The sequence below is a fragment of the Salvelinus fontinalis genome, chromosome 2 (assembly GCF_029448725.1).
Source record: "Salvelinus fontinalis isolate EN_2023a chromosome 2, ASM2944872v1, whole genome shotgun sequence".
NCBI lineage: Eukaryota > Metazoa > Chordata > Actinopteri > Salmoniformes > Salmonidae > Salvelinus > Salvelinus fontinalis.
This window is the reverse complement of record NC_074666.1, coordinates 57,331,115-57,357,861: the sequence shown is the minus strand read 5'-3', so window position 1 is coordinate 57,357,861 and position 26,747 is coordinate 57,331,115. Positions and strand designations below refer to the sequence as shown.

At 42.2% G+C, this 26,747-nt stretch overlaps 1 protein-coding gene across 3 annotated transcripts in view; it reads left to right on the top strand.

Annotated features, from left to right (window-relative positions):
* The window catches only part of LOC129821964 (teneurin-2-like), a 263,621-nt gene that overhangs the window by 123,748 nt on the left and 113,126 nt on the right, over positions 1–26,747 (top strand). The window contains exon 1 of one of the 3 annotated variants that reach the window (XM_055879767.1): positions 14,608–15,001. The exons of the other annotated variants lie outside the window; for them this stretch is intronic. Coding sequence (XP_055735742.1) covers positions 14,941–15,001 — 61 coding nt within the window. The 5' untranslated portion in view covers positions 14,608–14,940. Of the gene's footprint in view, positions 1–14,607; positions 15,002–26,747 lie in introns of those variants that run through there. 3 annotated transcript variants of the gene reach the window in all.

Below are 26,747 nucleotides of genomic sequence, written 5' to 3'. Positions count from 1 at the left end.
GCAACTGGTTTCGGGACTTCCTGACGGGCTGTCCCCAGGTGGTAAGGGTAGGCAACAACACATCTGCCACTCTGATCCTCAACACGGAGGCCCCTCAGGCGTACGTACTCAGTCCCCTCCTGTACTCCCTGTTCACTCATGACTGCATGGCCAAGCACAACTCCAACACCATCATTAAGTTTGCCGACGACACAACAGTGGTATGCCTGATCACCGACAACGATGATACAGCCTATAGGGAGGAGGTCAAAGACCTGGCAGTGTGGTGCCAAGATAACAACCTCTCCCTCAACGTGATCAAGACAAAAGAGATGATTGTGAACTACAGGAAAAGGAGGACAGAGCACGCCCCCATTCTCACAAATGGGGCTGTAGTGGAGCAGGTTGAGAGTTTCAAGTTCCTTGGTGTCCACATCACCAACAAATTATCATGGTCCAAAAACACCAAGACAGTCGTGAAGAGGACATGAAAACGTCTATTCCCCCTCAGGAGATTTGGCATGGGTCCCCAGATCCTCAAAAGGTTCTACAGCTGTACCATCGAGAGCATCCTGACTGGTTGCATCACTGCCAGGTATGGCAACTGCTCGACCTCCGACCGCAAGGCACTACAGAGGGTAGTGCATACAGCCCAATACATTACTGGCGCCAAGCTTCCTGCTATCCAGGACCTCTATACCAGTCAGTCAGAGGAAGGCCCAAAAAACTCCAGCCACCCTAGACATGTTCTCTCTGCTACCGCACGGCAAGCGGTACCGGAGCGCCAAGTCTAGGTCCAAAAGGCTTCTTAACAGCTTCTACCCACAAGCCATAAGACTCCTGAGCAGCTAATCAAATGGCTACCTGGACTATTTGCCCTGGCCCCCCTCTCCCCACCCCCTTTTTTACGCTGCTGCTACTCTCTTTTTTACTTTAGTAAGTACTTTCTTTACACTTTTGTTTACATTTTAGTATTTCTTCTTCTATGTATTTTTTCTTGTTAACTGTGTTGCTGGTTAAGGGCTTGTAAGTAAGCATTTCACTGTAAGGTGTTGTATTCAGCGCATGTGACAAATACAATTTTTATTTGATTGGTATAGTGGAGGCAGCTTCTGTTTTCTTTGCGACTTGCGGTAGCCTAACTCCATGGTTCTAAATCAATAGTTTGTTTAGTAGATGGAACATTTCAGTAACATTAACTTGTAGACCATTCTGTAGGTCATGTAACTGTTTGTTACATGCAATATGCTTTGTCGATGTCACTGGACAGATGTTGCTCTCCAGTTTTGTGATGAAACATAGGTGTGGTTGAATTTATTCTGCCACTGTGTCTTATTGTCTCAGCCTTAGGAAGACACAAGGCATATAAACTAATGAGCAAACAACTCAATTATCACAACACATACAGTACCGGTCAAAGGTTTTAGAACAGCTACTCATTCAAGGGTGTTTCTTTATTTGTACTATTTTCTATATAGCAGTATAAAAGTGAACACTTCAACACTATGAAATAACGAAATCATGTAGTAACCAAAAAAAAGTGTTAAACAAATTCTTCAAATAGCGACCCTTTGCATTGATGACAGCTTTGCAATCTCTTGGCATTCTCTCAACCAGCTTCATGAGGTAGTCACCTGGAATGCATTTCAATGAACAGGTGTGCCTTCTTAAAAGTACATTTGTGGAATTTCTTTCCTTGATGCGTTTGATCAGTTGTGTTGTGTTGTGACAAGGTAGGGGGTATACAGGCGTTAGCCTTATTTGGTAAAGTAACAAGTCCATATTATGGCAAGAGCAGCTAAAATAAGCAAAGAGAAATGACAGTCCATTATTACTTTAAGACATGGTCAGTCAATACGGAAATTTTCAAGAACTTTGAAAGTTTGTTCAAGTGCAGTCACAAAAACCATCAAGTGCTATGATGAAACTGGCTCTCATGAGGACTACCACAGGAATAGACCCAGAGTTATCTCTGCTGCAGAGGATAAGTTCATTAGAGTTACCAGCCTCAGAAATTGCAGCCCAAATAAATGGTTCACAGAGTTCAAGTAACAGACACATCTCAACATCAACTGTTCAGAGGAGACTGAGTGAATCAGGCATTCATGGTTGAATTGCTGCAAAGAAACCACTACTAAAAGACACCAACAAGAAGGAGTCACTTGCTTGTGTAACGGGTTTCGTCCTCCTCGTCTGAGGAGGAGTAGCAAGGATCGGAACAATACGCAGCGTGGTAAGTGTCCATAATGATATATTTAATAAATCAAAACGAACACTGAATGAAATAACAAAAGTACAAAACAAACAACCCGAAACAGTCCGGTATGGTGAAACACTAACACAGGATACAACCACCCACAAAACCCAAAGGAAAGCAGGCTACCTAAATATGTCTCCCAATCAGAGACAACGACTGACACCTGCCTCTGATTGGGAACCATACTAGGCCAAACACAGAAATAGACAACCTAGACATACAACATAGAATGCCCACCCACATCACACCACACACTGACCAAACAAAACATAGAAACATACAAAGCAATCTATGGTCAGGGCGTGACAGCTTGGGCCAAGAAACAATGGACGGTGGAAATTTGTCCTTTGGTCTGGAGTCCAAATTTTAGATTTTTGGTTCCAACCGCTGTGTCTTTGTGAGACACAGTATGGGTGAACGGATGAGCTCCGCATTGCGTATTTCCCACTGTAAAGCTTGGATGGAGGAAGTGTAGAAAATAGTACAAATAAAGAAAAACCCTTGAATGAGTGTTAGTTCTAAAAATTTTGAGCTGTAGTGTAGGTTTTGAATATGGCTTTTTTCCCTGACTTTTCTTCCCCAGTGACTTTACCCACGCACCGCTACTGCGCAAGCAAAACCCACATACAACACCAAAGTTTCCTTGTAACTAACAAGAAATGTTTTCACTGAATAGCTGTAACTGGAATAGCTGCCACATTCTCAGTGCTGCCATATTCGTAGCTCATTTCATCAATATGCGTAACAGAGTAACAGAGTCATCACTGTGAGTGAAATGTGACTTAAAAGCCCATGTATTGTGCGATTTCAGGGGTTTGATCCTGATCTCAAATGTTACAGCCATATTGCTTTAATCATCCAGCTCTTTAGCCTTCTGTGGTAGTTGGTCAGCAGTCCATTCCTAATGTAGTACACTACCCATTGGAGGAGACACATTTGAATGATGAGATGAATATAATTTGCAGTTCAGTATGGGCTTGTGAAATGGGCACATGTTCACCATGCTAAATCTCCTGAGTTGTGTGACGAACAGCTTGTCACACTGGCCCTCTTGTTAGGAGTTTGCAGATGGCATGTCATCCATCCTTAGAAGTCCCTTTCCTCTCTCTCTCCCTCGCACTCCATTCCCTCTAGCCATTTCTCTTTCATTCTGTCTCTCTGCCACAGGGCACTTTGACGCTACCATGCACCCATTTTCCTTTGAAGGTGTAGCTAAACCAATCTGTTCCATGAAGTAAGCTCTTCCATATTCAATGGCTTGCTTTTGATTGCAGTTTGAATAGATGTGAGGGAAGATAATGACGAGTTTGTTTCGTGCTCTTTTGCAAGCAGGTTATTAATCTCTTTGTAATGTATTTATTATTGCGTTATTGACACTAACCCTGACCCTGAAGCGATAATTGCTTTTCAGTGGAATATTACTGGTAGCTAATCAATACCACAGTATTGTCAATGCCTTTGTCAATACCACAGGTAAAGTCTGTCACCGATTTTCTTTGCTACAATTCCAATAAGAGGTTGTAGAATGTTGCGGTGGGTCCCTATCTGACAGGAACCTGAGACTTGGAGATATTGCAATAGGACTATCATGTTTCAGGAGAAGACCCAGATGCAGACAGTGTCGAAGTAAAAAAGTTTATTACTAGAACAGGGGGCAGGCAAAACGACAGGTCAAGGGCAGGCAGATGCTCAGGGTTAGGGCAGGCAGAAGGGTCAAAACTGGGAAAACTAGAAAACAGAAACTAGAAAAAGACAAGAGCAAGGGGAATAACGATGGTAGGCTTGCCCAAATAAACAAACAGAGAACACAGGTATAAATACACTGAGGATAATGGGGAAGATGGGCAACACCTGGAAGGGGGTAGAGACAAGGACATTTGTCAATTTGAAATAAAGATAAGACCTTGTGGTCATATTTAAATTAGTGTGAATAATGATTGTCTTAATCGTATCTGAGCAAGAATTTAGGGTTTGGGCTACTAAAATGCAATCATATTTATTTCCTGCTTGTTGCAATGTAAAACAAAGAAGAGTCATCCTATCATTGTCATCAAGAGTAAGGAGGAGGGGACAGGGGGTACATGCCCCCCTCAATGTCAGAAGCAGGTAAAATGTTGTTGTCCCCCTCCCCCCCCCCAATAACAAAAAAAATTACAAAATCTTTGAGAATTACATTTTTAAAAACAAGTCGCCTGATTTATTGAGGGACATTTATTTTGAAAAGACCCCGCTGCTGGAACGTTAGTCACATCCCCCACTGACTGCTTCGTTCTCACTATCGGTTGTTACAAAGTGTATGGCAGTGTGTGAGTGAGGAAAAAGCACTGTGCAGTACCACCGTCATTACTCACCGCACTGGGTAAAGTAATTGTTGTTGGCAACAACAAAGGAAGTTTAAGTAAAAAGTGTATGTGAATAAACTTTGATATGTTAGAACGAACCTGAGCAACTATAAGCTTTCTCCTGGCTATTAGCCATTGGTGTAGAGGTGCCTGGAGAAGTGGGTATACTCAAATTTTACCCCCAAAATCCTGACCTCCGTAGCAAAATGTGTCCCCTCCCAATGTTAAAGTCACTCCTACGCCACTGGTGAGAGCAAACATGACCTGAAGTTACTTTATGGAATACTGTAGATCAGGGATGGGAAACTTTGATGGGGTGCGGGCCACTAAAAATCTGAACTCATCACGGGGGGCCGCAGCTGCTCACGGGTCTGCGTACCCACATCCATACACCCCCCAATTCGACGATGATAGCAAGTTTAGATAGCTGGCCGCTGAACTAACTGTGCAATCTAAAAAATGTTAGCTGACATGTTAGCTGACATTGACTATCAGTGACTGACATATCAAGAGAAAAACTGCTGATGCACAACCAAATTTTGAAATTGCACTTTGTGTGTATTTTACTATTCTAACTCGCAACAGGAAGTTGAAACTGCTTGGATCAATTTCCCCCCAAAAATAAAACTATATATACAGTTGAAGTCGGAAGTTTACATACACTTAGGTTGGAGTCATTAAAACTTGTTTTTCAACCTCTCCACAAATTTCTTGTTAACAAACTATAGTTTTGGCAAGTCGGTTAGGACATCTACTTTGCGCATGACACAAGTAATTATTCCAACAATTGTTTACAGACAGATTATTTCACTTATAATTCACTGTATCACAATTGCAGTGGGTCAAAAGTTTACAAACACTAAGTTAAACAGCTTGGAAAATTCCAGAAAATTATGTCATGGCTTTAGAAGCTGATAGGCTAATTGACATCATCTGAGTCAATTGGAGGTGTATATGTGGATGTATTTCGAGGCCTGCCTTCAAAAAAAGTGTCGACCTCCACAAGTCTGGTTCATTCTTGGGAACAATTTCCAAACACTTGAAGGTACCACGTTCATCTGTACAAACAAATATATATATGGGTTGGGGGGGATTGATCCGAAGGCCTTCAAAAGGGGGAGAGGGGTTAGATTATACAATTCATGCTGTAGATTATACACTTTATGCACTATAACATTAATATATAACCCAAAACCAGAACAGAATGCTGTTCATTGACTACAGCTCAGCATTCAACACAATAGTACCCTCCAAGCTCATTATTAAGCTTGAGGCCTTGGGTCTCAACCCACGCCCTGTGCGATTTGGTCCTGGACGTCCTGACGTGCCACCCCAGGTGGTAAAGGTAGGAAACAACATCTCCACTACGCTGATCTTCAACACTGGGGCCCCACAAGGGTGCGTGCTCAGCCCCCTCCTGTACTCTCTGCTCACCCATGACTGCGTGGCCATGCACGCCTCCAACTTGATCATCAAGTTTGCAGACGACACAACAGTAGTAGGCTTGATCACCAACAACGACAGCCTATAGGTAGGAGGTGAGGGCACTCGGAGTGTGGTGTCAGGAAAACAACCTCTCACTCAACGTCAACAAAACAAAGGAGATGATCGTGGACTTCAGGAAACAGCAGAGGGAGCATCTCCCTATCCACATCGACGGGACAGCAGTGGAGAAGGTGTAAAGTTTTGAATTCCGCTGCGTACACATCACAGACAAACTGAAATGGTCCACCCACACAGGAGGCTGAAGAAATATGGCTTGTCACCTAAAACCCTCACAAACTTTTACAGATGCACAATCGAGAGCATCCTGTCGGGCTGTATCACCGCCTGGTACGGCAACTGCACCGCCCACAACCGCAGGGCTCTCCAGAGGGTGGTGCGGTCTGTACAACGCATTGCCTGGGGCAAACTACCTGCCCTCTGGGACACCTACAGCACCCGATGTCACAGGAAGGCCAAAAAGATCATCAAGGACAACAACCACCCGAGCCACTGCCTGTTCACCCTGGTACCATCCAGAATGTGAGGTCAGTACAGGTTCATCAAAGCTGGGACCGAGAGACTGAAAAACAGCTTCTATCTCAAGGCCATCCGATTGTTTAACAGTCATCACTAACACAGAGAGGCTGCTGCCTACATACAGACTTGAAATCATTGGCCACTCTAACAAATGAATCACTAGTCACTGATGTTTACATATCTTGCATTACTCATCCTATATGTATATACTGTAATTTATACCATCTATTGCATCTTGCCTATGCAGCTCAGTCATTGCTCATCCATATATTTATATGTACATATTCTTACACACAAACTTAGATTTGTGTGTATTAGGTATTTGTTTTGGAATTGTTAGATTACTTGTTGATATTGCTGCACTGTTGGAACTAGAGGAACAAGCATTTCGCTACACTCGCAATAACATCTGCTAACCATGCGTATGTGACCAATAAAATGTTATTTGATGTCTCATGTTATTTCTGCTACACACAATGTATTTTGTGTGCAGTAGCTGTATCTGTTTAAAGTTTCTTACATGTATACTTTTTATGAATACAAAGGGATAAATGAAACATATACGACTTCTTGTTCTGTGTTCATGCACTGTATAATGACTTCCCATCACAGAGAAGATGTAGCTAACAGGCTTTGTATCAGAGTTCTGATTGGGATTTACTGTTCCAGAGCTCCAAATCTTTCCACTGTCGGAGCTGTGACAGCACTTTGGCAGGGTCTGGGCTGGTACAGCCAACCGTACCGTCATGCAAATGTTTCCCTTCCTCCCCTCATATGTCAGATGCTAATTAGCAAGTATCTAATTAGTGTTAGAAGATTAATCACTCTTGGGAAGGAGTTGGGGGGGTTCAGTGGCAGCGTGATGTGACAAAGATGCTGGGAGCTACGCTACTGTGTGAAGGCTGAGGCTCCCCTCAAACAGAAAACATGTGGAAGGAATGGGAAAGCCGATGAGTCACATGGTTCCTGTGTCTCTCTGTGTTAGCCTAAAGCTCATAATGACCAAGATAGCTATTATATAGGGAGCGGTGTGATGACCCCACATTGGTCTGAGGTTGACTGAAGGGCAGGTGCCATGTTAAGACATTCAGTGCTATACTGGATGTACGACCGTTCGTAACAGAACCGTCTACATTGTGATACAGTCTTACTTGTGGCGTTGAGAGGAATCGAATACTTGTTCAGGGAAAATAGGGTAGGAGAACCTTGGTGTTTCTGTTCTTTTTAATAGTCTGCGGTCCCGCACGAGAATCAGTTAACACGAAAAGATGAATGATGGATATGAATGGAATACATGATAAATGAGGGCATAAATGATGATACCATGAAGTGACACTCTATTTTCTTCTTTACTCAAAGGAGAGTGTTTGATTAAAACCAATTCCCTTGTTCCCTTCATGGATATAACCAAATCTGATTCCACCTATTAGCTCTAGTGCAAAATCAAGGATCTGTTGTTATAAAATGAATGCTGCTACCTTAAATTCAATCAAAGTTTGAATTACTATACTAATATATCCTCACATTACGCTTAATTAAACTATGTTTACTGTTGTTGAAAAACAGTATATGGTACATTATTGTTATCTAGAAACTTTTTTAAATTGCACCAGATTATCCAGAACTATGGAGCTGGAAATGTAGTGCATCTAACTTAACATTATTCAACTCACTACTAGATACTTGACTTTGGCTTCTCAGAAAGGAATTTAATGTGTGCTCAGAGAGTTAAGAGGGTGGCTTGTGGTGTGGTAGCAGGACATGGCCAAGAGTAGTGATTGTTCATGCAGTTCTACAGACAGCCCGTGGCTACTTAGTAGGCCAAACGGGAGGTGTCTGTTAAGTTTTAAGTTTAATTAGATGAATGCAAAATGAGGCAGCGCTAGGGGCGAGTGAACTGGCATCTAGATGTATGTTAATTGCCATTTGCATGCCTGGCTCTTTGAGGTATGGAAGTGGGAGCGGGGGGGGGGGGGGGGAGCACTGAGTTTATCACTGATATAATTGGCGCAGGCTTGCTCTTGGTGCTCCCGATTTGATTTTCTTACTCTCCCAGCATTGACAGAGATGGCTTATGGTAGAGAAATTAACATGACTTTCTCTGGCAACAGCTCTGGTGGAAATTCCTGCAGTCAGCATGCCAATTGCTCACTCCATCAAAACATAAGACATTTTACAGTGGCCTTTTAGTGGACATTTTAGTGGACATTTTACAGTGGCCTTTGTCCCCAGCACAAGGTGCACCTGTGTAATGATTATGCTGTTTAATCAGCTTCTTGATATGCCACACCTGTCAAATAGCAAAGGAAAAATCCTCACTAACAGGATGTAAACAAATTTGTGCTCACAATTTGAGAGAAATCTTGTGTGTATGGGACATTTCTGGGATCTTTTATTTCAGCTCATGAAACATGGGACCAAAACTTTACATGTTGCATTCATATTTTTGTTCAGTGTATGACCAAAAGAATGTTGACACCTGCTCGTCGAACATCTCATTCCAAAATCATGGGCATTAATATGGAGTTGGTCCACCCTTTACTGCTATAACAGACTCCACTCTTCTGTGGAAGCCTTTCCATTAGATGTTGGAACATTGCTGCGTGGACTTTCTTCCATTCAGCCACAAGAGCATTAGTGAGGTCGGGCACTGATGTTGGACAATTAGGCCTGGCTCGCAGTCGGCGTTTAAATTCATCCCAAAGGTGTTTGATGGGGTTGAGGTCAGGGCTCTGTGCAGGCCAGTCATGTTCTTCCACACCGATCTCGACAAACTATTTCTGTATGGACTTCGCTTTGTTTCATTGTAAGCTGTAGCGTTAAGATTTCCATTCACTGGAATTAAGGGACCTAGCCCAAACAATGAAAAACAGCCCCAGACCATTATTCCTATTCCACCAAACTTTACAGTTGGCACTATGCATTTAGGGAAGGTAGCCTTCGCCTGGCATCAGTTGGACTGCCAGATGATGAAGCGTGATTCATCAATCCACAGAATGCACTTCCACTGCTCCAGAGTCCAATGGCGGCGAGCTTTACACAACTCAAGCCGACAAGTGGCATTGCGCATGGTGATCTTAGGCTTGTGTGCGACTGCTGGGCCATGGAAACCCATTTCATGAATCTCCCGACGAACAGTTATTGTGCTGACATTACTTCCAGAGGCAATTTAGAACTCAGTAGTGAGTATTGCAACTGAGGACAGACGAATATTACGCGTTACGTGATTTTACGCGTTACGAGCTCTAGGAAGAGTCTTGGTAGCTCCAAAATGTTTCCATTAAAAATGATGGAGGCCACTGTGTTCTTGAGGACCTTCAATGCTGCAGAAATGTTTTGGTACCCTTCCCCACTTGTAGCTCTGACATGCACTGTGGGACCTTATATAGACAGGTGTGTGCCTTTCCAAATCATGTCCAATCAATTGAATTTACCACAGGCCTTTATGGTAGAGTGACCAGACGGAAGACACTCCTCAGTAAAAGGCACGTGACAGCGCGCTTGGAGTCTGCCAAAAGGCACCTAACAAGATTCTCTAGTCTGATGAAACCAAGATTAAACTCTTTGGCCTGAATGCCAAGCGTCAGGTTTGGAGGAAACCTGGCACCATCCCTACTGTGAAGCATGGTGGTGGCAGCATCATGCTGTGGGGATGTTTTCTGCGGCAGGGACTGGGAGACTAGTCAGCCTAAAGCAGGAAGTACGAGTGACTCACTCAATACGGAAGTGGTCATATGACGCGGATGCTACGGTACATGACTGTTTTGCTAAGACAGACTGGAATATGTTCCGGGATTCATCCAATGGCATTGAGGCGTATACCACCTCAGTCACCGGCTTCATCAATAAGTGCATCGACAACGTCGTCCCTACAGGGACCATACATACATATCCAAACCAGAAGCCATGGATTACAGGCAACATCTGCACCGAGCTAAAGGCTAGAGCTGCCCATTTCAAGGAGTGATATTTTAATCTGTGTTTCATGATCACGTCTGGTGTGGATGGACAAAATCAACATGCGCGCAAGGGAGCACGCGGACACGTGTGTGACTGGTCTAGTCAACATGTTACAAGGAACGGGACAGACATGAATGCATACAAGAAAGCCAGTTACAACCTCAGACGAGACATCAATCACGAAAAAGGACAATATGGAAGAAAGGTGAATCCTATTACACCAGGTTTCACCATCAATGTAAAGCCCTAGTTATTTTGTTGCTTTGACATAGTCATTTCTGAAGATTATTATTATTAGTCTGTCCCACATTCTAAGGTCAACCCTGTTACGTGACCTGAACTCTCATTTTAATATAGTGAAACTATTGCTTTTTAAATATTTTTTTCAAAAGAAACATTGAACATCTAATACTCAAATCATAGTGTAAAAGCAGATGATTTTTGTCCATTTTCTTGTGTTCTGTGAGAGAAAACTGAGTGGGTTGAGCAAAACGCGTCAACCCTGTTACCCATAGATAGACAGCCTAGAAATGTTTTTGCAATAAATAAAAAATTGTGACGCTGGCATTCAATTGCCACTCCGTATTGCACACAACAAGCTTCCATTCCCCCTGTCAAGAGGGGATTTATGGCAGATTGTTTTTATGAAATGACCAACCCTGTTACAGTCAACCCTATTACGGTCAACCCTGTTAGTTTATTTGGCACCCTGTTACGAAATTAGGTGAAAACAAAAACATGTTGTACCAATTTACTCTTCTCAACAGACACCGAATCAGTGTAAGTACCCACATACGTATCTACCTCAAATACCTCGCACCTCGGCACAGTGTTTTTTTTTTTATGACTTCCTCATCTAGATACCCAACATATACAATTATCTGTAAGGTCAGATTCAACCACAAAGACCAGGGAGGTTTTCCAATGCCTCGCAAAGAAGGGCACCTATTGGTAGATGGGTAAACATTTAAAAAAGCAGACATTGAATATCCCTTTGATCGTGGTGACGGTATCATGTTATGGATATGCTTGTTATCGGCAAGGACTAGGGAGTTTTTAGAATTAAAAAAATAGAGTAGAGCTAAGCACAAGCAACATTCTAGTAGAAAACCTGGTTCAATCTGCGCTCCAGCAGATACTGGGATACCAATTCACCTTTCATCAGTCTGGTAATACGAGGCTACGAGGCATCCTGACACATACAATGAAAGACAGTAAGTTAAAGCATTTAGATTTGTGTTCACTTTTAGTTAGCAATGAATGTTAACATGGACATTTTGGTCTCCCCTGGGCTCTTTTAATCGCTGTAAAATGCAATTGGAATATTGTGGTGAAGTGGCTATGCTACCTTTGCTCTTATCCATGCAGGGGCACATTATCGTGGTCGGACAATGCCATATAGTTGTTTCACACGAGATCGCACATTGTGAGGGCTTTTTTGATGGACAGAAAATGTGTCCCTTACCATATCATCTTGATAACTCCAGCAGTACATAGTAGGCCTCACTAAATTCAATTTCTCCTCTATTTGAATGTCTTTGGTGCTGAACATCCAAGCACTTTAATCGTTGACATCCACTGTCAACACAGGAGGGTCTCTGTTAATTCAGATAAATGATACTGTAGCTGAGGGCATTACTTATATGTGAAACACTGTAACATGGACATGGTCATGTTCTTATTGGCTTTATAGACATTTGTGAATGTCTGATATCTGTACACTACGTATATTACTTCGTTTTCCCCAAACCAATTTTCACAATATACCCAAGATTAGATGATAACCTGCAATATGGCTCAGATAGGTTCTAGGTATGAAATGCATGCCCGGCTCTCAGATATATTTCCTCCAAATCAACAGTAATAGCAGGCCTACTCTCTGATATATTGTGTGTGTGTATAGTGCAGTATAGTGTAGTGTCCTCAGGGACCGCTGTAAATGAGGACCCAGTGGGCCCATGATGAAACAGCTGAGGCCCTACAGAAGTCCATCACACAGTAGAGGCGATGAGCCTTACTGTATTTACTCCTACCAGTCACATTTACTCCTCTTGCTTGGCTTTTTTTTCTTCTTCACCTGTCTTGTGTTTTTTCCTCGTTCTCTGCCTGTCTATTTTCCTTTTAGTTTCCTGTAAAGGTTAACCAATCTTTGCTTAATCTCTGACAGGAAGACAAACGGCCAGGCTCAATCAGAGCTCAAATCCCCTCTCCCTCCCCTCCTGTTACACAGGCCCTCTGCTTCCATACACACACACACAGGCATAATTTAACGACGGCTGTTGCCGCAATATAATGTGAGCCCAAACATTTGAAATAAGCTAAATTGCCATTTCCATAAAATATTTATTCTCATACTTCAGGCATTTGCTTGTGGTGGGTCTTTTAGTGTCTGTCCGGTGATTTCCAGTTATGTCTACCTGATCAAAGTTCTGCTGGAGACGGAACTCAGTGGTTGGTGTTGGAATTACGCAGTATGGGTATGAATATTTACAGTCGGGAAGAATGAAATTGCAGAGCCTGTGAAGATCAAATTTACACTTGTAACAAACATGTGAATATGAATAACTTGATTCTCATCCTGTGATATCTTATGTTCTCACGGCTTAGAGAGAATAATATTTGATCTCATTAAAATGACTGAGATATCAAAGCACAGGTGGACAGTTGTCAAGCTGTTCTACTTTCTAGATGTGTTACCATCGCGCCAAGCTGACTGATTTTAACTGACGTGGCATAGTAGGAGCCTTGCCTTCACAAGATTGTATGATCCATAGAAAAATGACATACCACTAGTTTACCAGCTCTCTTTAAAATATATAAATCATGTCTCAGAAACATTCCATGTGACCTAAAATAGGCCAACTCACCATGCTGTGAGAAGATGACTAATCCATCCAGACCAGTATTGTAAATATAGAAAGCAGGTTGACGTTTATTGTCATGAATATTGCCCTGGGGGCAAAACTGAGAGATTTCCACTAGATGGGCCAGCTGCAAAGTCAAAATTGACTATGTCAAACAAATTCCTGAAAACAAAAATAAGCTTTTTGGTCTTAATTTCAGGTAAGGTTAGACATTATGTTAGTAGTGTGGTTAGGGTTAAGGTTTAGGGTTAGTTTTAAAACCAGCTAGTGTGCCAGCTAGTGACCACTCTGCAGAGCTGCCTCCAGGGCAAGATTCATGACCATAAATGCCAGCCTGCATATAGATCAGAGTTTGGTTGACTCTGTGCTATTGTGTCCAACACTCCAGATTGGGCTTTTAAATTTAGACTCAAGACAACAGGAGTTTTCTCACACTCCTACAGAACTGCAGCTATGGATCAGTATCCTTTGATCTTTGAGCAGCCCGGGTCCCAGCTCTGCAGCCCTGTTGAACCAGGAAGTCACCCAGGTGGGAGAGGATGGAGAGCAGGAAGCCAGCATGTCCTCCTGGAACCCAGTTCTCCACTGAGTTTTGGACCGGGCGGCAGCATGAAACTTCACAGGAGCATCGGCTGTTGACAGGACACAGCTTGCTCCAGCACTGGCTACTGTCATAGCTGAGGTGATGAGACCTTGGCCTACCTAGGCTACTCTTCAGGCATAACCTGCTCAAAGCATAGAATAGTAATAGTAGGATAGTCATGTTTCAAATAAAATAGTGTGGTGACCACTCATTAACATTTGTAGTAAGCGTACTCTGTTATTTCAATGACAAATTCCTTTGTGGGAATAAATACCACTGGGATTCCTGATTGGAAATTAATGTAGCCTATTTACTGTCTTGAATTACTCCCCAAGTACTGATCTATGTTGGAGGTTAAGACCATCATTACAGTCTCATCTACATTGTTTTTAATACATTTTCTGACCCACAATCTTCAAATCAAATTGTCCTCTCTCTCCTGCTCTCTCTCCCTCTCTCTCCCCCTCTCCCTCTCGCTCTCCACATCTCCTTATTCCTAGAGAACATGCTTTACCACTCCCCCCCCCCCCCCCCCCCCCCCCCCCCCTGTTCTCTGCTGGTAGCATCTTCTTTGTGCAGAACAGCGATGAGGCAGCAAGCTCCATGCTCCCTCACTTCAGAGCAGCTCTTTCTTTGAAAAGCGCCCAGCCCTTTTTCCCGTTCTATTCCTCTCACTCCCAAATATATTTTTCTCCACTAATTTACTTCGCAAACTCGTACTACATGTTGTGTAAGGGTGAGTGAGATGCAACACAATATTCCAATAAACTTTACCACAAACTGAAATTATTCTCTTCGGGTCCTGTCCGCGCCAAGTGCCAACACCTTTTGATTTAGAAGTATTATTGAACATTGCGGACCCGCGTTGCTTTGAGTCTTTGCTGCAGAATTGACTTCAAAGCGCGGAGAGAGTGGCCGCGTTTGTGCGGAGATATGCGGGGAGCGACGCACCAGTCTGGCTTGCACAGAACGAAAGGGCTGTTACAAGAGCCAGGTAAGGATACCCTTTTAACTCGCACGATTTATTTCAGTCAGGAAGAGCGTGCGGTTAAGGTGTGATGGAGACCGCGTGAGTGTACCTGTTAGATTGACAACAGACAACAGAAGTGTTAAACTTGTAAGGGTTGTTATTTGAGTCAAGCCATAAACAGTAGTCCCAATAGAGATGGAGCAATTGAGAAATTGGAGATTAACCTGGACAATAACTTGTTATAACGTGCGTCAAAATCTCTCTGTATGTTTGTTACAGAACCGTTAATCTCATTAGTCTATTATGAGTCGTCTTTCCGCCTATTTTTTTGCTGTCTGAAATATCAACGGAGATGTGCATCATCTTCACATAGTCGAATGACAGACGGAACGCGTGAGGAAGACCTGTGCCTCTTTATCTGTTGTGATTAGTTGCACCCATGCCGGATGCATATATAAAGGAAATATCTTATTCTGTTGGTGGTAAACTCATTTTAATACATTATTTGTAAGCCTGTAATTAAAATTCTTATATAAAGCAGTAGGCCTATGACTACATGTTGAAGTGCTTTGGCATCATTGCATTGGTTTTTGAGAAAGCGTTAATGGTTGTAATATGTGTATTGTCATGTTATTAAATGTATAATTCACCTATATTACACATATATATTTTTTCATTTCACATAGCAACATTATTGCATTAGCATTATCAGAGCAAAACAATGTGAGTGACAGGACCCCTGCTAGCATCCTCCAAATAGCATGCCTGAAAATCCTCAAAGTAACTTCAAATGTTGTAACATAATTTCTTGGGGAGGTTGAATATAATATCAAATGTCAGATATTTACTTTGAATAAGCACTTTTTAAAAAATTGTCTACTACACTGTTATAGGCCTATGTGGTATTCACCATAATACTGAGATTTAATTTGATTTATTACAGTACAATTATTAATTTCTCACTGGTGATTTTGGTCTGTTTTTATTGTTGGTTGAAAGGGAAAGATGCAATTTAGATGTAATAAAACTGACTTGAATGGAGCGTCACCAATTCATAGCACACACACACACCTCACACACTCCCACTCCTACACATACAGTGCCTTCAGAAAGTATTCATACTCCTTGACTTATTACTAGTTACATGTGGTCTGGTTACACGTGGTGTGAGGCCGGTTGGGCATACTGCCACATTATCTAAAACGACATTGGAGGTGGCTTATGGTAGAGAATTGAATATTAAATTCTCTGGCAACAGCTCTGGTTGACATTCCTGCAGTCAGCATGCCAATTGCATGCTCCCTCAAAACTTGAGACATCTGTGGCATTGTGTTGTCTGACAAAACTGCACATTTTCATTGCGGGGACAAAAAAATGGCCCCGGCACAAGGTGCACCTGTGTAATGATCATGCTGTTTAATCAGCTTCTTAATATGCCACATCTTTCAGGTGGATGGGTTATCTTGGTAAAGGAGAAATGCTCACCAATAGAGAGAAAATACATTTGTGCACAAGATTTGAGAGAAATAAGCTTTTTGTGCGTGTGGAAAATATAACCTTTTTTTTTTATTTCAGCTCATGAAACATGGGACCAACACTTTACATATTGCATTTATATTTTTGTTCGGTGTAGTATGTACAGTCTTTTCTGAAAGTATTCATACCCCTTGACCTTTTCCACATTTAGTTGTTAGCCTGAATTCAAAATGGATTAAATAGATTTGTTTCTCTACACACAATACCCCATAATGACAAATTGAAAAAAAAAATATTCGTTTTAGCAATTTTTTTGAAAATCAAATAGAGAAATAACTAATTTATATACTATACTGTAAGTAGCTCTATTCACACCCCTGAGCTAATACTTAGTAGAAGCACCTTTGGCAGCAATTACAGCTGAGTCTTTCTGGGTAAGTCTCTAAGAGCTTTACACCTGGATTGTGCAACATTTGCCCATTTATTCTTTTCAAAATGCTTTAAGCTCTGTCAAATGGGTTGTTGATCATTGCTAGACAACCATTTTCAGGTCTTGCCATAGATTTTCAAGTAGATTAAGTCAAAACTGAAAATTCACTGTCTTCTAGGTAAGCAACACCAGTGTATATTTGGCCTTGTGTTTTAGGTTATTGTCCTGCTGAAAGGTGAATTCATCGCCCAGTGCCTGGTGGAAAGCAGACTGACTGAACCAGGTTTTCCTGTAGGATTTTGTCTGTGCTCAGCTCCATTCTGTAAATGTTTTGATTGTGAAAAACTCCCAGTCCTTAATGATTACAAGCATACCCATAACATGATGCAACCATTTGCAATCTCTATTTAAACCATTGTAAATTCAGTCTGTAACACAACTAAATGTGGAAAAAACCAAGGGGTGTGAATACTTTCTGAAGGCACTTTACATATGAACCAAACAGTTGTAAACAAACCAGACCATGCAGTGGCATCGCGCAGATTCGCAGGCCGAAAAACTGGGTCAGAGAGATAAATGTGCTGTTTTATACATAGAGATCCTATTACATTTTGAGAGGCTATGTCATTAACCTTCAAATTCCCGAATGGAATGAAAATGGCATCCATATTGGTCAGGGAAAAATCCAAACCAGTCTAATGGGAATTAATGGCAGTAGAGGCATAATCCAGATTTTTCTTATGCAGGAATGAAAAAGTAAGGCATGTGATATATCAGAAATTGTGTAATCGAATTACCGTCAACCTAAAATATTGTCTTAGAATTATAAATACAGTTTATACGGGTTTTATACAAATATTGTGTATAAATAGCCTGTAAATATCTGTAAACAGGAAGCTGTGATATGATTCAATATCAGTACCTGTTGCATTGCAAGTTCAATCATCAACTGAATTGGGCCAATGTATGGCTGTAGATTGACTGCATTGTTTGAATGGAATATTGGCAGTTAGAAAAATGTATGGAATTATTTATCTAAAACTATCTGGCTAGCTAGCTAACAAACATAGTAGGCCTACAGTGCAGATAAATTCTTAAAATGCATTATTTTACGCTATCTTTTCACAACACAACACTCCCTGACCAAAATGGCTGACATTTAGGTAATCAAAAGGCAGCTCATGTCCATTCTATTATTCTAATTCTTAAAGCTGTGGTTTTATAGCTGTGATTAAAGCTGTGATTTTACTAAATGACTGAAGAGTTTGACTGTGTGATATTAGGTGGCTTCTTGTGTAAATATTTTCCGTCTGGATTTTAATGATTTGTAAACTTCTTGATAGATAATGCCATTCCCTTGCTCAAGGCATGCTTGGACCTGCTGTTGATCTTTGTTGGTGTCAATGGCATGCTATATTACACATTTAGCCACGAGGAAGAGAGCAAATGTTGCAGTTTTAAAGCTAATTTCCTGTAATATATATATTTTTTTAATTTATGACATGTTCATATGCTATCTGGGGGGGGCCAACCTCCTGGGAGAACCCCAACCATGATTGCAGGAAAATAGTTGTGTATCTCATCAATATTCTAAATATTCTAAAAATGTGTTTCGTGTTTATTCCTTTTCCACATCATTGCGGGATTAGTATTGGTTCTCTGTAAGACATGCCTTTGCTTCATTTGACATTTGAAGCAGTGGGACAGATTTCCATTTCATTCTCTATATCTGAAATTAGAGGAAGTCTTGGCTCTCTCAACATGAAATCGTCCTGCTGAAAACATGGGCACAGTTAAGAGGACAGGAGAAGAGAGAGAGAGAACATGAAAGAGGGAGAGGAGATGAAAATAAAACAATTTTCTGCCCAGTCAAGGTGTGTGTGGGTGTGTTGTGTAGGTTTCACCTTTACATATGTCACATCTGTGCAGCGTGGGGTGCAGAGGAGGCTGGGGGTGACTGAGGCACGTCCAGGTTTTTACGAGGCTCTTAAAATTTGACCGGCAAGAAGCAATTTACCTCAGCCTAGGACCCATAAACCTTATGACAGACAGCAGGAGAGGGCGTGTGATTGAAAAGCTTCCCAGACTCCTGTCCAGCATGCATTATGAGGAGCAGCAGAGAGGCATCTTTCAGCAGCTTGTCCATATCAATCCTGACTGCTCTTGGTTCAGGAGCGGGGATTCTGCACACCAATCACTCACCTCTGTCCGTCTCGATGTACCAAACTGCTATGTGAACAGTGTTTGTAGAAGGCGCAATTTCTCATCCACCCTGATCACACGCCACTGTGAAACAAGAGTGAAATTCCATGCTGTTTTTCTGCAGCTTGGAGAGGGAGAGAGGGATAGGATAAATGATAGTGGAATACAGGTCTGTTTCCATTGGTCCAGAAAGCTCTTTTGTTACAGTACAGACTAATTACACCCACTTGTGCATCTTTTCTGGCAAAAAAAAAGAGAAGGAAGGTTTAAATTGAAAATATGGATTCCATTAACCTTGCAGGCAAAGGGCCACTCTCCAGCATCACATTAGCAGTGAGGGGAATAAGGGAACGCATACAATTCTATTATTGTTTTATAAGCTGACAATTTGTTAATTTGCTGTGTCTGAAGTGTAAACGGACTGTTTCATCAAGAGCATCTTAATGGGATGTGCGTGATGGAAGCGGCTTAGAGGTGTGGAGGGCCCTGATAAACAGGAGACTGTTGGGATACACACACATGCTCGCGCGCACACACACACACACATGCATAGAGGCACACAAAAATATTATGTATACTCAAATACTGACACATGAACACATCAACGTGCTGTTGTAATTGTTGGCAGGTCTGAAACGTCTTGATAGATAATGCCATTCCCTTGATCAAGGCATGCTTGGACCTGCTGTTGATCTTTGTTGGTGTCAATGGCAAAAACAAAGTAATGGTGTCTTCTTCAGTGTGTAGTGTAGTGTCGTAGCGTGCACGTGGCAGTAGCCCCGCTTGATGGTCTCTACTGGTACTCAGCCACAGGGGCTTCTGTTGCATTGAGATTGCTGGGAGGTCAAACTCAGATTAACCTTGAGTTTAAGCACCATCTCAGGGTGGTGTCACAAACCTACTGTATATACAAACATATGAATATCTTCAACAATGTAGTTGAAATACAATCATAAACATAATTGGATCGAGTAGTAGAAGATATTTACATTTACATTTAAGTCATTTAGCAGACGCTCTTATCCAGAGCGACTTACAAATTGGTGCATTCACCTTATGATATCCAGTGGAACAACCACTTTACAATAGTGAATCTAAATCTTTTAGGGGGGGGGGGGTTAGAAAGATTACTTTATCCTATCCTAGGTATTCCTTAAAGAGGTGGGGTTTCAGGTGTCTCCGGAAGGTGGTGATTGACTCCGCTGACCTGGCGTCGTGAGGGAGTTTGTTCCACCATTGGGGTGCCAGAGCAGCGAACAGTTTTGACTGGGCTGAGCGGGAACTGTACTTCCTCAGAGGTAGGGAGGCGAGCAGGCCAGAGGTGGATGAACGCAGTGCCCTTGTTTGGGTGTAGGGCCTGATCAGAGCTTGAAGGTACGGAGGTGCCGTTCCCCTCACAGCTCCGTAGGCAAGCACCATGGTCTTGTAGCGGATGCGAGCTTCAACTGGAAGCCAGTGGAGAGAGCGGAGGAGCGGGGTGACGTGAGAGAACTTGGGAAAGTTGAACACCAGACGGGCTGCGGCGTTCTGGATGAGTTGTAGGGGTTTAATGGCACAGGCAGGGAGCCCAGCCAACAGCGAGTTGCAGTAATCCAGACGGGAGATGACAAGTGCCTGGATTAGGACCTGCGCCGCTTCCTGCGTGAGGCAGGGTCGTACTCTGCGAATGTTGTAGAGCATGAACCTACAGGAACGGGTCACCGCCTTGATGTTAGTTGAGAACGACAGGGTGTTGTCCAGGATCACGCCAAGGTTCTTAGCACTCTGGGAGGAGGACACAATGGATTTGTCAACCGTGATGGCGAGATCATGGAACGGGCAGTCCTTCCCCGGGAGGAAGAGCAGCTTCGTCTTGCCGAGGTTCAGCTTGAGGTGGTGATCCGTCATCCACACTGATATGTCTGCCAGACATGCAGAGATGCGATTCACCACCTGGTTATCAGATGGGGGAAAGGAGAAGATTAATTGTGTGTCGTCTGCATAGCAATGATAGGAGAGACCATGTGAGGATATGACAGAGCCAAGTGACTTGGTGTATAGCGAGAATAGGAGAGGGCCTAGAACAGAGCCCTGGGGGACACCAGTGGTGAGAGCACGTGGTGCGGAGACAGATTCTCGCCACGCCACCTGGTAGGAGCGACCTGTCAGGTAGGACGCAATCCAAGCGTGGGCCGCGCCGGAGATGCCCAGCTCGGAGAGGGTGGAGAGGAGGATCTGATGGTTCACAGTATCAAAGGCAGCCGATAGGTCTAGAAGGATGAGAGCAGAGGAGAGAGAGTTAGCTTTAGCAGTGCGGAGCGCCTCCGTGACACAGAGAAGAGCAGTCTCAGTTGAATGACTAGTCTTGAAACCTGACTGATTTGGATCAAGAAGGTCATTCTGAGAGAGATAGCAGGAGAGCTGGCCAAGGACGGCACGTTCAAGAGTTTTGGAGAGAATGATTATTAGATAATCAGATTAGATATGAAATGATTATTTTAAAAGGAACTGTGATGAAGACTTGGTCAGATATTTGATGGGTCAGTTTAACAGTAGGGCACCTATTGGTAGATGGGTAAAAAAATGAAAAAGCAGACATTGAATATCCCTTTGAGCATGGTGAAGTTATTAATAAAGCTTTGAATTGTGTGTCAATACACCCAGTCTCTACAAAGATACAGACGTCCTTCCTAACTCAGTTGTCGGAGAGGAAGGAAACCGCTCTGAGATTTCACAATGAGGCCAATGGTGACTTTAAAACAGTTACAGAGTTTAATGGCTGTGATAGGAGAAAACTGAGGATGGATCAACAGCATTGTAGTAACTACAAAATACTAACATAATTAACAGAGTGAAAAGAAGGAAGCCTGTATAGTATAAAACTATTCCAAAACATGCATCAAGGCAGTAAAGTAATACTGCAAAAAATGTGGCAAAGCATTTCACTTTTTGTCCTGAACAAAAAGTGTTATGTTTGGGTTAAAGCCAATACAACACATTAATGAGTACCACCCCCAATATTTTAAATTATAGTGGTGGCTGCATCATGTTATGGGTATGCTTGTAATCGCTAAGGACGAGGGTGTTTTTCATGTTAAAAAAGAAATGGAGGCCTCACAAGTGGTGCAGTGGTCTAAGGCACTGCATCGCAGTGCTAGCTGTGCCACTAGAGAGCCTGGTTCGATTCCAGGCTCTCTTGCAGCCAGCCGCAACCGGGAGACTCATGGGGCAGCGCACAATCGGCCCAGTGTCGTCCGGGTTAGGGGAGGGTTTAGCCGGCAGGGATGTTCTTGTCCCATTGCGCTCAAGCGACTCCTGTGGCGGACCGAGCGCAATGCTCGCTGACACGGTTGCGAGGTGTACAGTGTTTCCTCCGACACAATGGAGGAAACACTGCCTGGGTTATGCGGGCATTTTGTCAAGAAGCAGGGTTGTATTTTCGGAGGATGCACGGCTCTAAGACCTTTGCCTCTCCCGAGTTCGTTTGGGAGTTGCAGTGATGAGACAAGACTGTAACTACCAATTGGATACCACAAAATTAGGGAGAAAAGGGGGTTAAAGTATTATTATTTTTAAATGGAATAGAGCTGAGCACAGGCAAAATCCTAGAGGAAAACCTGGTTTAGTCTGTTTTCCACCAGACACTGGGACATGAATTCACCTTTCAGCAGGACACTAACCTAAAACACAAGGCCATTGAAGTTGTCACGCCCTGACCTTAGAGATCCTTTATTCTCTATTTTGGGTTAGGTCGGGGTGTGACTAGGGTGGGCATTCTAGTTTCTTTATTTCTAGGTTGGCCTGGTATGGTTCCCAATCAGAGGCAGCTGTCTATCGTTGTCTCTGATTGGGGATCATACTTAGGCAGCTTTTTCCCACCTGTTGGTTGTGGGATCTTGTTTGTATATAGTTGCCTTCAGCACTGCATAGCTTCACGTTCGTTTTGTTCTTTATTGTTTTTTGCCGGTTCACGTAATAAAGATGATGAACCCAAACCACGCTGCATTTTGGTCCGATTCTTACAACAATGCTTGTGACAGGAGTTGCTTACCAAGACGACAGTGAATGTTCCTGAAGGGCCGAATTACAGTTTTGACTTAAATCTACTTAAAAATCTATGGCAACATCTAAAAATGGTTGTCTATCAATGATCAACAACCAATTTGACAGAGTTTGAAGAATTTAGAAAATAATAATGGGCAAATGTTTCACAATCTAGGTGTGGAAAGCTCTTAGAGACTGACCCAGAAAGACTCACAGTTGTAATCGCTGCCAAAGGTGGTTCTACAAAGTATTGACTCAGTGGTGGGAATAGGCCTACTTACATAAATGAGATATTTCTCTGTTTCATTTTCAATACATTTGCAAACATGTATAAAAAGCATGTTTTCACTTTGTCATTATGGGCTATTGTGTGTAGATGGGTGAGAGAAAAATATATATTTAATACATTTTGAATTCGGCCTGTAACACAACTAAATGTGGAAAAGGTCAAGGTGTATGAATACTTTCTGAAGGTACTGTACATACTACACTGAACAAAAATATGAATGCAATATGTAAAGTGTTGGTCCCATGTTTCATGAGCTAAAATAAAAAAGCTTATTTCTGTTGCCAGATAATTTAATATACATTTTTCTACAATAAGGTTCCAACGCTGTTTTAGAGAATTTGGCAGTATGTACAACCGGCATCACAACCGCAGACCACATGTAACCACGTCAGCCCTAGACCTCCACATCCGGCTTCTTCGCCTGCAGGATTGTCTGAGGGGGGTGCTGGGGAGTATTTCTGTCTGTGATAAAGCCTTTTCTGGGGAAAAACTCAATATGTTTGGCTGGGCCTGGCTCTCCAGTAGGTGGGCCTGGCTGCCAAGTGGGTGGGCCTATGCCCTCCCAGACCCACCCATTGCTGCACCCCTGTCCAGTCGTGTGAAATCCATAAATGATGGCCTAATTTATTCATTTCAATTGACTGATTTCCTTACAGTACCAGCCAAACTTTGGGCACACCTAGTCATGCAAGGGTTTTTCTTTATCTTTACTATTTTCTACATTGTAAAATATTAGTGAAGACATCAAATCCATGAAATAACACATATGAAATAATGTAGTAACCAAAAACAGTGTTTAACAAATCAAAATATGTTTTATATTTGAGATTCTTCAAAGTAGCCACCCTTTCCCTTGATGACAGCTTTGCACAATCTTGGCATTCTCTCAACAAGCTTCATGAGGTAGTCACCTGGAATGCATTTCAATTAACAGGTGTGCCTTGTTAAAAGTTAATTTGTGGAATTTATTTCCTTGATGCGTTTGAGCCAATCAGTTGTGTTGTGACAAGGTAGGTGTGGTATACAGAAGATAGCCCTATTTGGGGAAAGATCAAGTCCATATTATGGCAACAACAGCTCAAATAAGCAAAGAGAAATGACAGTCTATCATTACTTTAAGACATGAAGGTCAGTCAATTCGGGAAAATGTAAATAACTTTGAAAGTTTCAGTCGCAAAAACCATCAAGCACTATGATGAAACTGGCTCTCATGAGGACCGCAACAGGAAAGGAAGACCCAGAGTTACCTCTGCTAAAGAGGATAAGTTCATTAGAGTTACCAGCCTCAGAAATTACAGCCCAAACAAATGCTTCACAGAGTTCAAGTAACAGACACATCTCAGTATCAACTGTTCGGAGGAGACTGCATGAATCAGGCCTTCATGGTCGAATTGCTGCAAAAAAAAACAAAATGTAGAGATTTTGGTTCCAGCCACTGTGTCTTTGTGAGACACAGATCAGGTTAACCGATGATGTCCATGGAGGGCGAGGTGTGATGGTGTGGGGGTGCTTTGCTGGTGACACTGTCAGTGATTTCTTTAGAATTGAAGATACCCTTAACCAGCATGGCTACCACAGCATTCTGCAGCGATACGCCATCCAATCTAGTTTGTGCTTAGTGGGACTATCATTTTTTTTCAACAGGACATTGACTCAACACACCTCCAGGCTGTGTAAGGGTTATTTGACCAAGAAGGAGAGTGATGGAGGGATCCATCAGATGACCTGGCCTCCACAATCACCCAACCTCAACCCAATTGAGATGGTTTGGGATGAGTTGGACTGCAGAGTGAAGGAAAAGCAGCCAACAAGTGCTCAGCATATGTGGGAACTCCTTCAAGACTGTTGGAAAAGCATTTCAGGTGAAGCTGGTTGAGAGAATGCCAAGAGTGTGCAAATCTGTCATCAAGGCAAAGGGTGGTTACTTTGAAGAATCTAAAATCTAATTTGTTTAACACTGTTTTGGTTGTTACATGATTCGATGTGTGTTATTTCATAGTTTTGATGTCTTCACTATTATTCTACAATGCAGAAAATAGTAAAAAAAATAAAGACAAACCCTTGAATGAGTAGGTGTGTCCAAACTTTTGACTGGTACTGTAACCCAGTAAATCTGAGAAAAGTTTGCGTGTCACGTTTATATTTTAGTTCAGTATATTTAGAACGTACTGTTTAGTAAAACTGAATACAGCAAGCAACAAATATCAGCATGCTCAGCTCATCCTACTGAGAATGCATCCTCGAATGAGCAATTGCATTAATTCCCTCCATTCGTTCATTTTGGTCGAGCGCGTCCCCTCAGTTGATTATCAGCTGTTGTCAGACACACTTGAGTCTCAAAAGACGATTATTTTCCTCAATGGTGTGCAGCAAATTCTACTAATGACTATGCTATGCTTCTACAAACTATTGAATCAGGGGTGTGAATAGGCCTACATACAGTATGTAAATGAGATATTTCTGTATTTCATTTACAATTCATTTGTAAAAATTTCTAAAAATATGTTTTCCCTTTGCCATTATGGGTTATTGTGTGTAGATGGGTGAGAAACAAAAGCAATTTAATACATTTTCAATTCGGGCTGTAACATAACAAAAGGTGGAATAAGTCAGGGGGTATGAATACTTTCTGAAGGCACTGTACATACTATTTAGAAAGTACTGTTTAGTAAAAATGAATACAGTAAGCAACAAATATTAGCATACTAGGCTCATCCGACAGAGAATGCATCATCTAATGCTCAATTGCATTGATTCCCTTCATTCGTTCATTTTGGTACAGCTGATTATCAGCTGTTGTCAGACACACTTGGGTCTCGAAAGACGATTATTTTCCTCAATAGTGTGCAGCGAATTCTATTAATGACTATGACATCCTGGCATTTAAAGCATACTACATTTTCGAAATTTCACATGCGATAAAACATTCTTTTTTCAGCATACCCAAAATGCCTACTATTTAGAACGCAAGTATGGGTATTCAGACACGGACATTGATACATACTAAGGTATAAATCCTGTTGGTTATTATTTCATATAGAGTCTTGTCTAGGATTGTGCTCTCTGTCACCTCAGCAGCATCCCATGTCCTAGCCAGTGGAGAATGATGCATGTTGATTCTGCTTTGGCTATCACTGATATGAGGTTAAAAAAAATAAAAAATAAACATCTTCTCATACCACTATGTCAGCCTTGGGCGATTTGTTTTGATTGAGTGGCCCCCAAGAGGGAGCAGTGAGACAGAGATTCGATCAGCTTGTGTCTCCTGTTGCTGTCTGTTGCTGTGAACCAAAGAGAAATTGTCATGCACGTATAGCACAGAATCCGCTTTGACATTTGAATTGAGGATA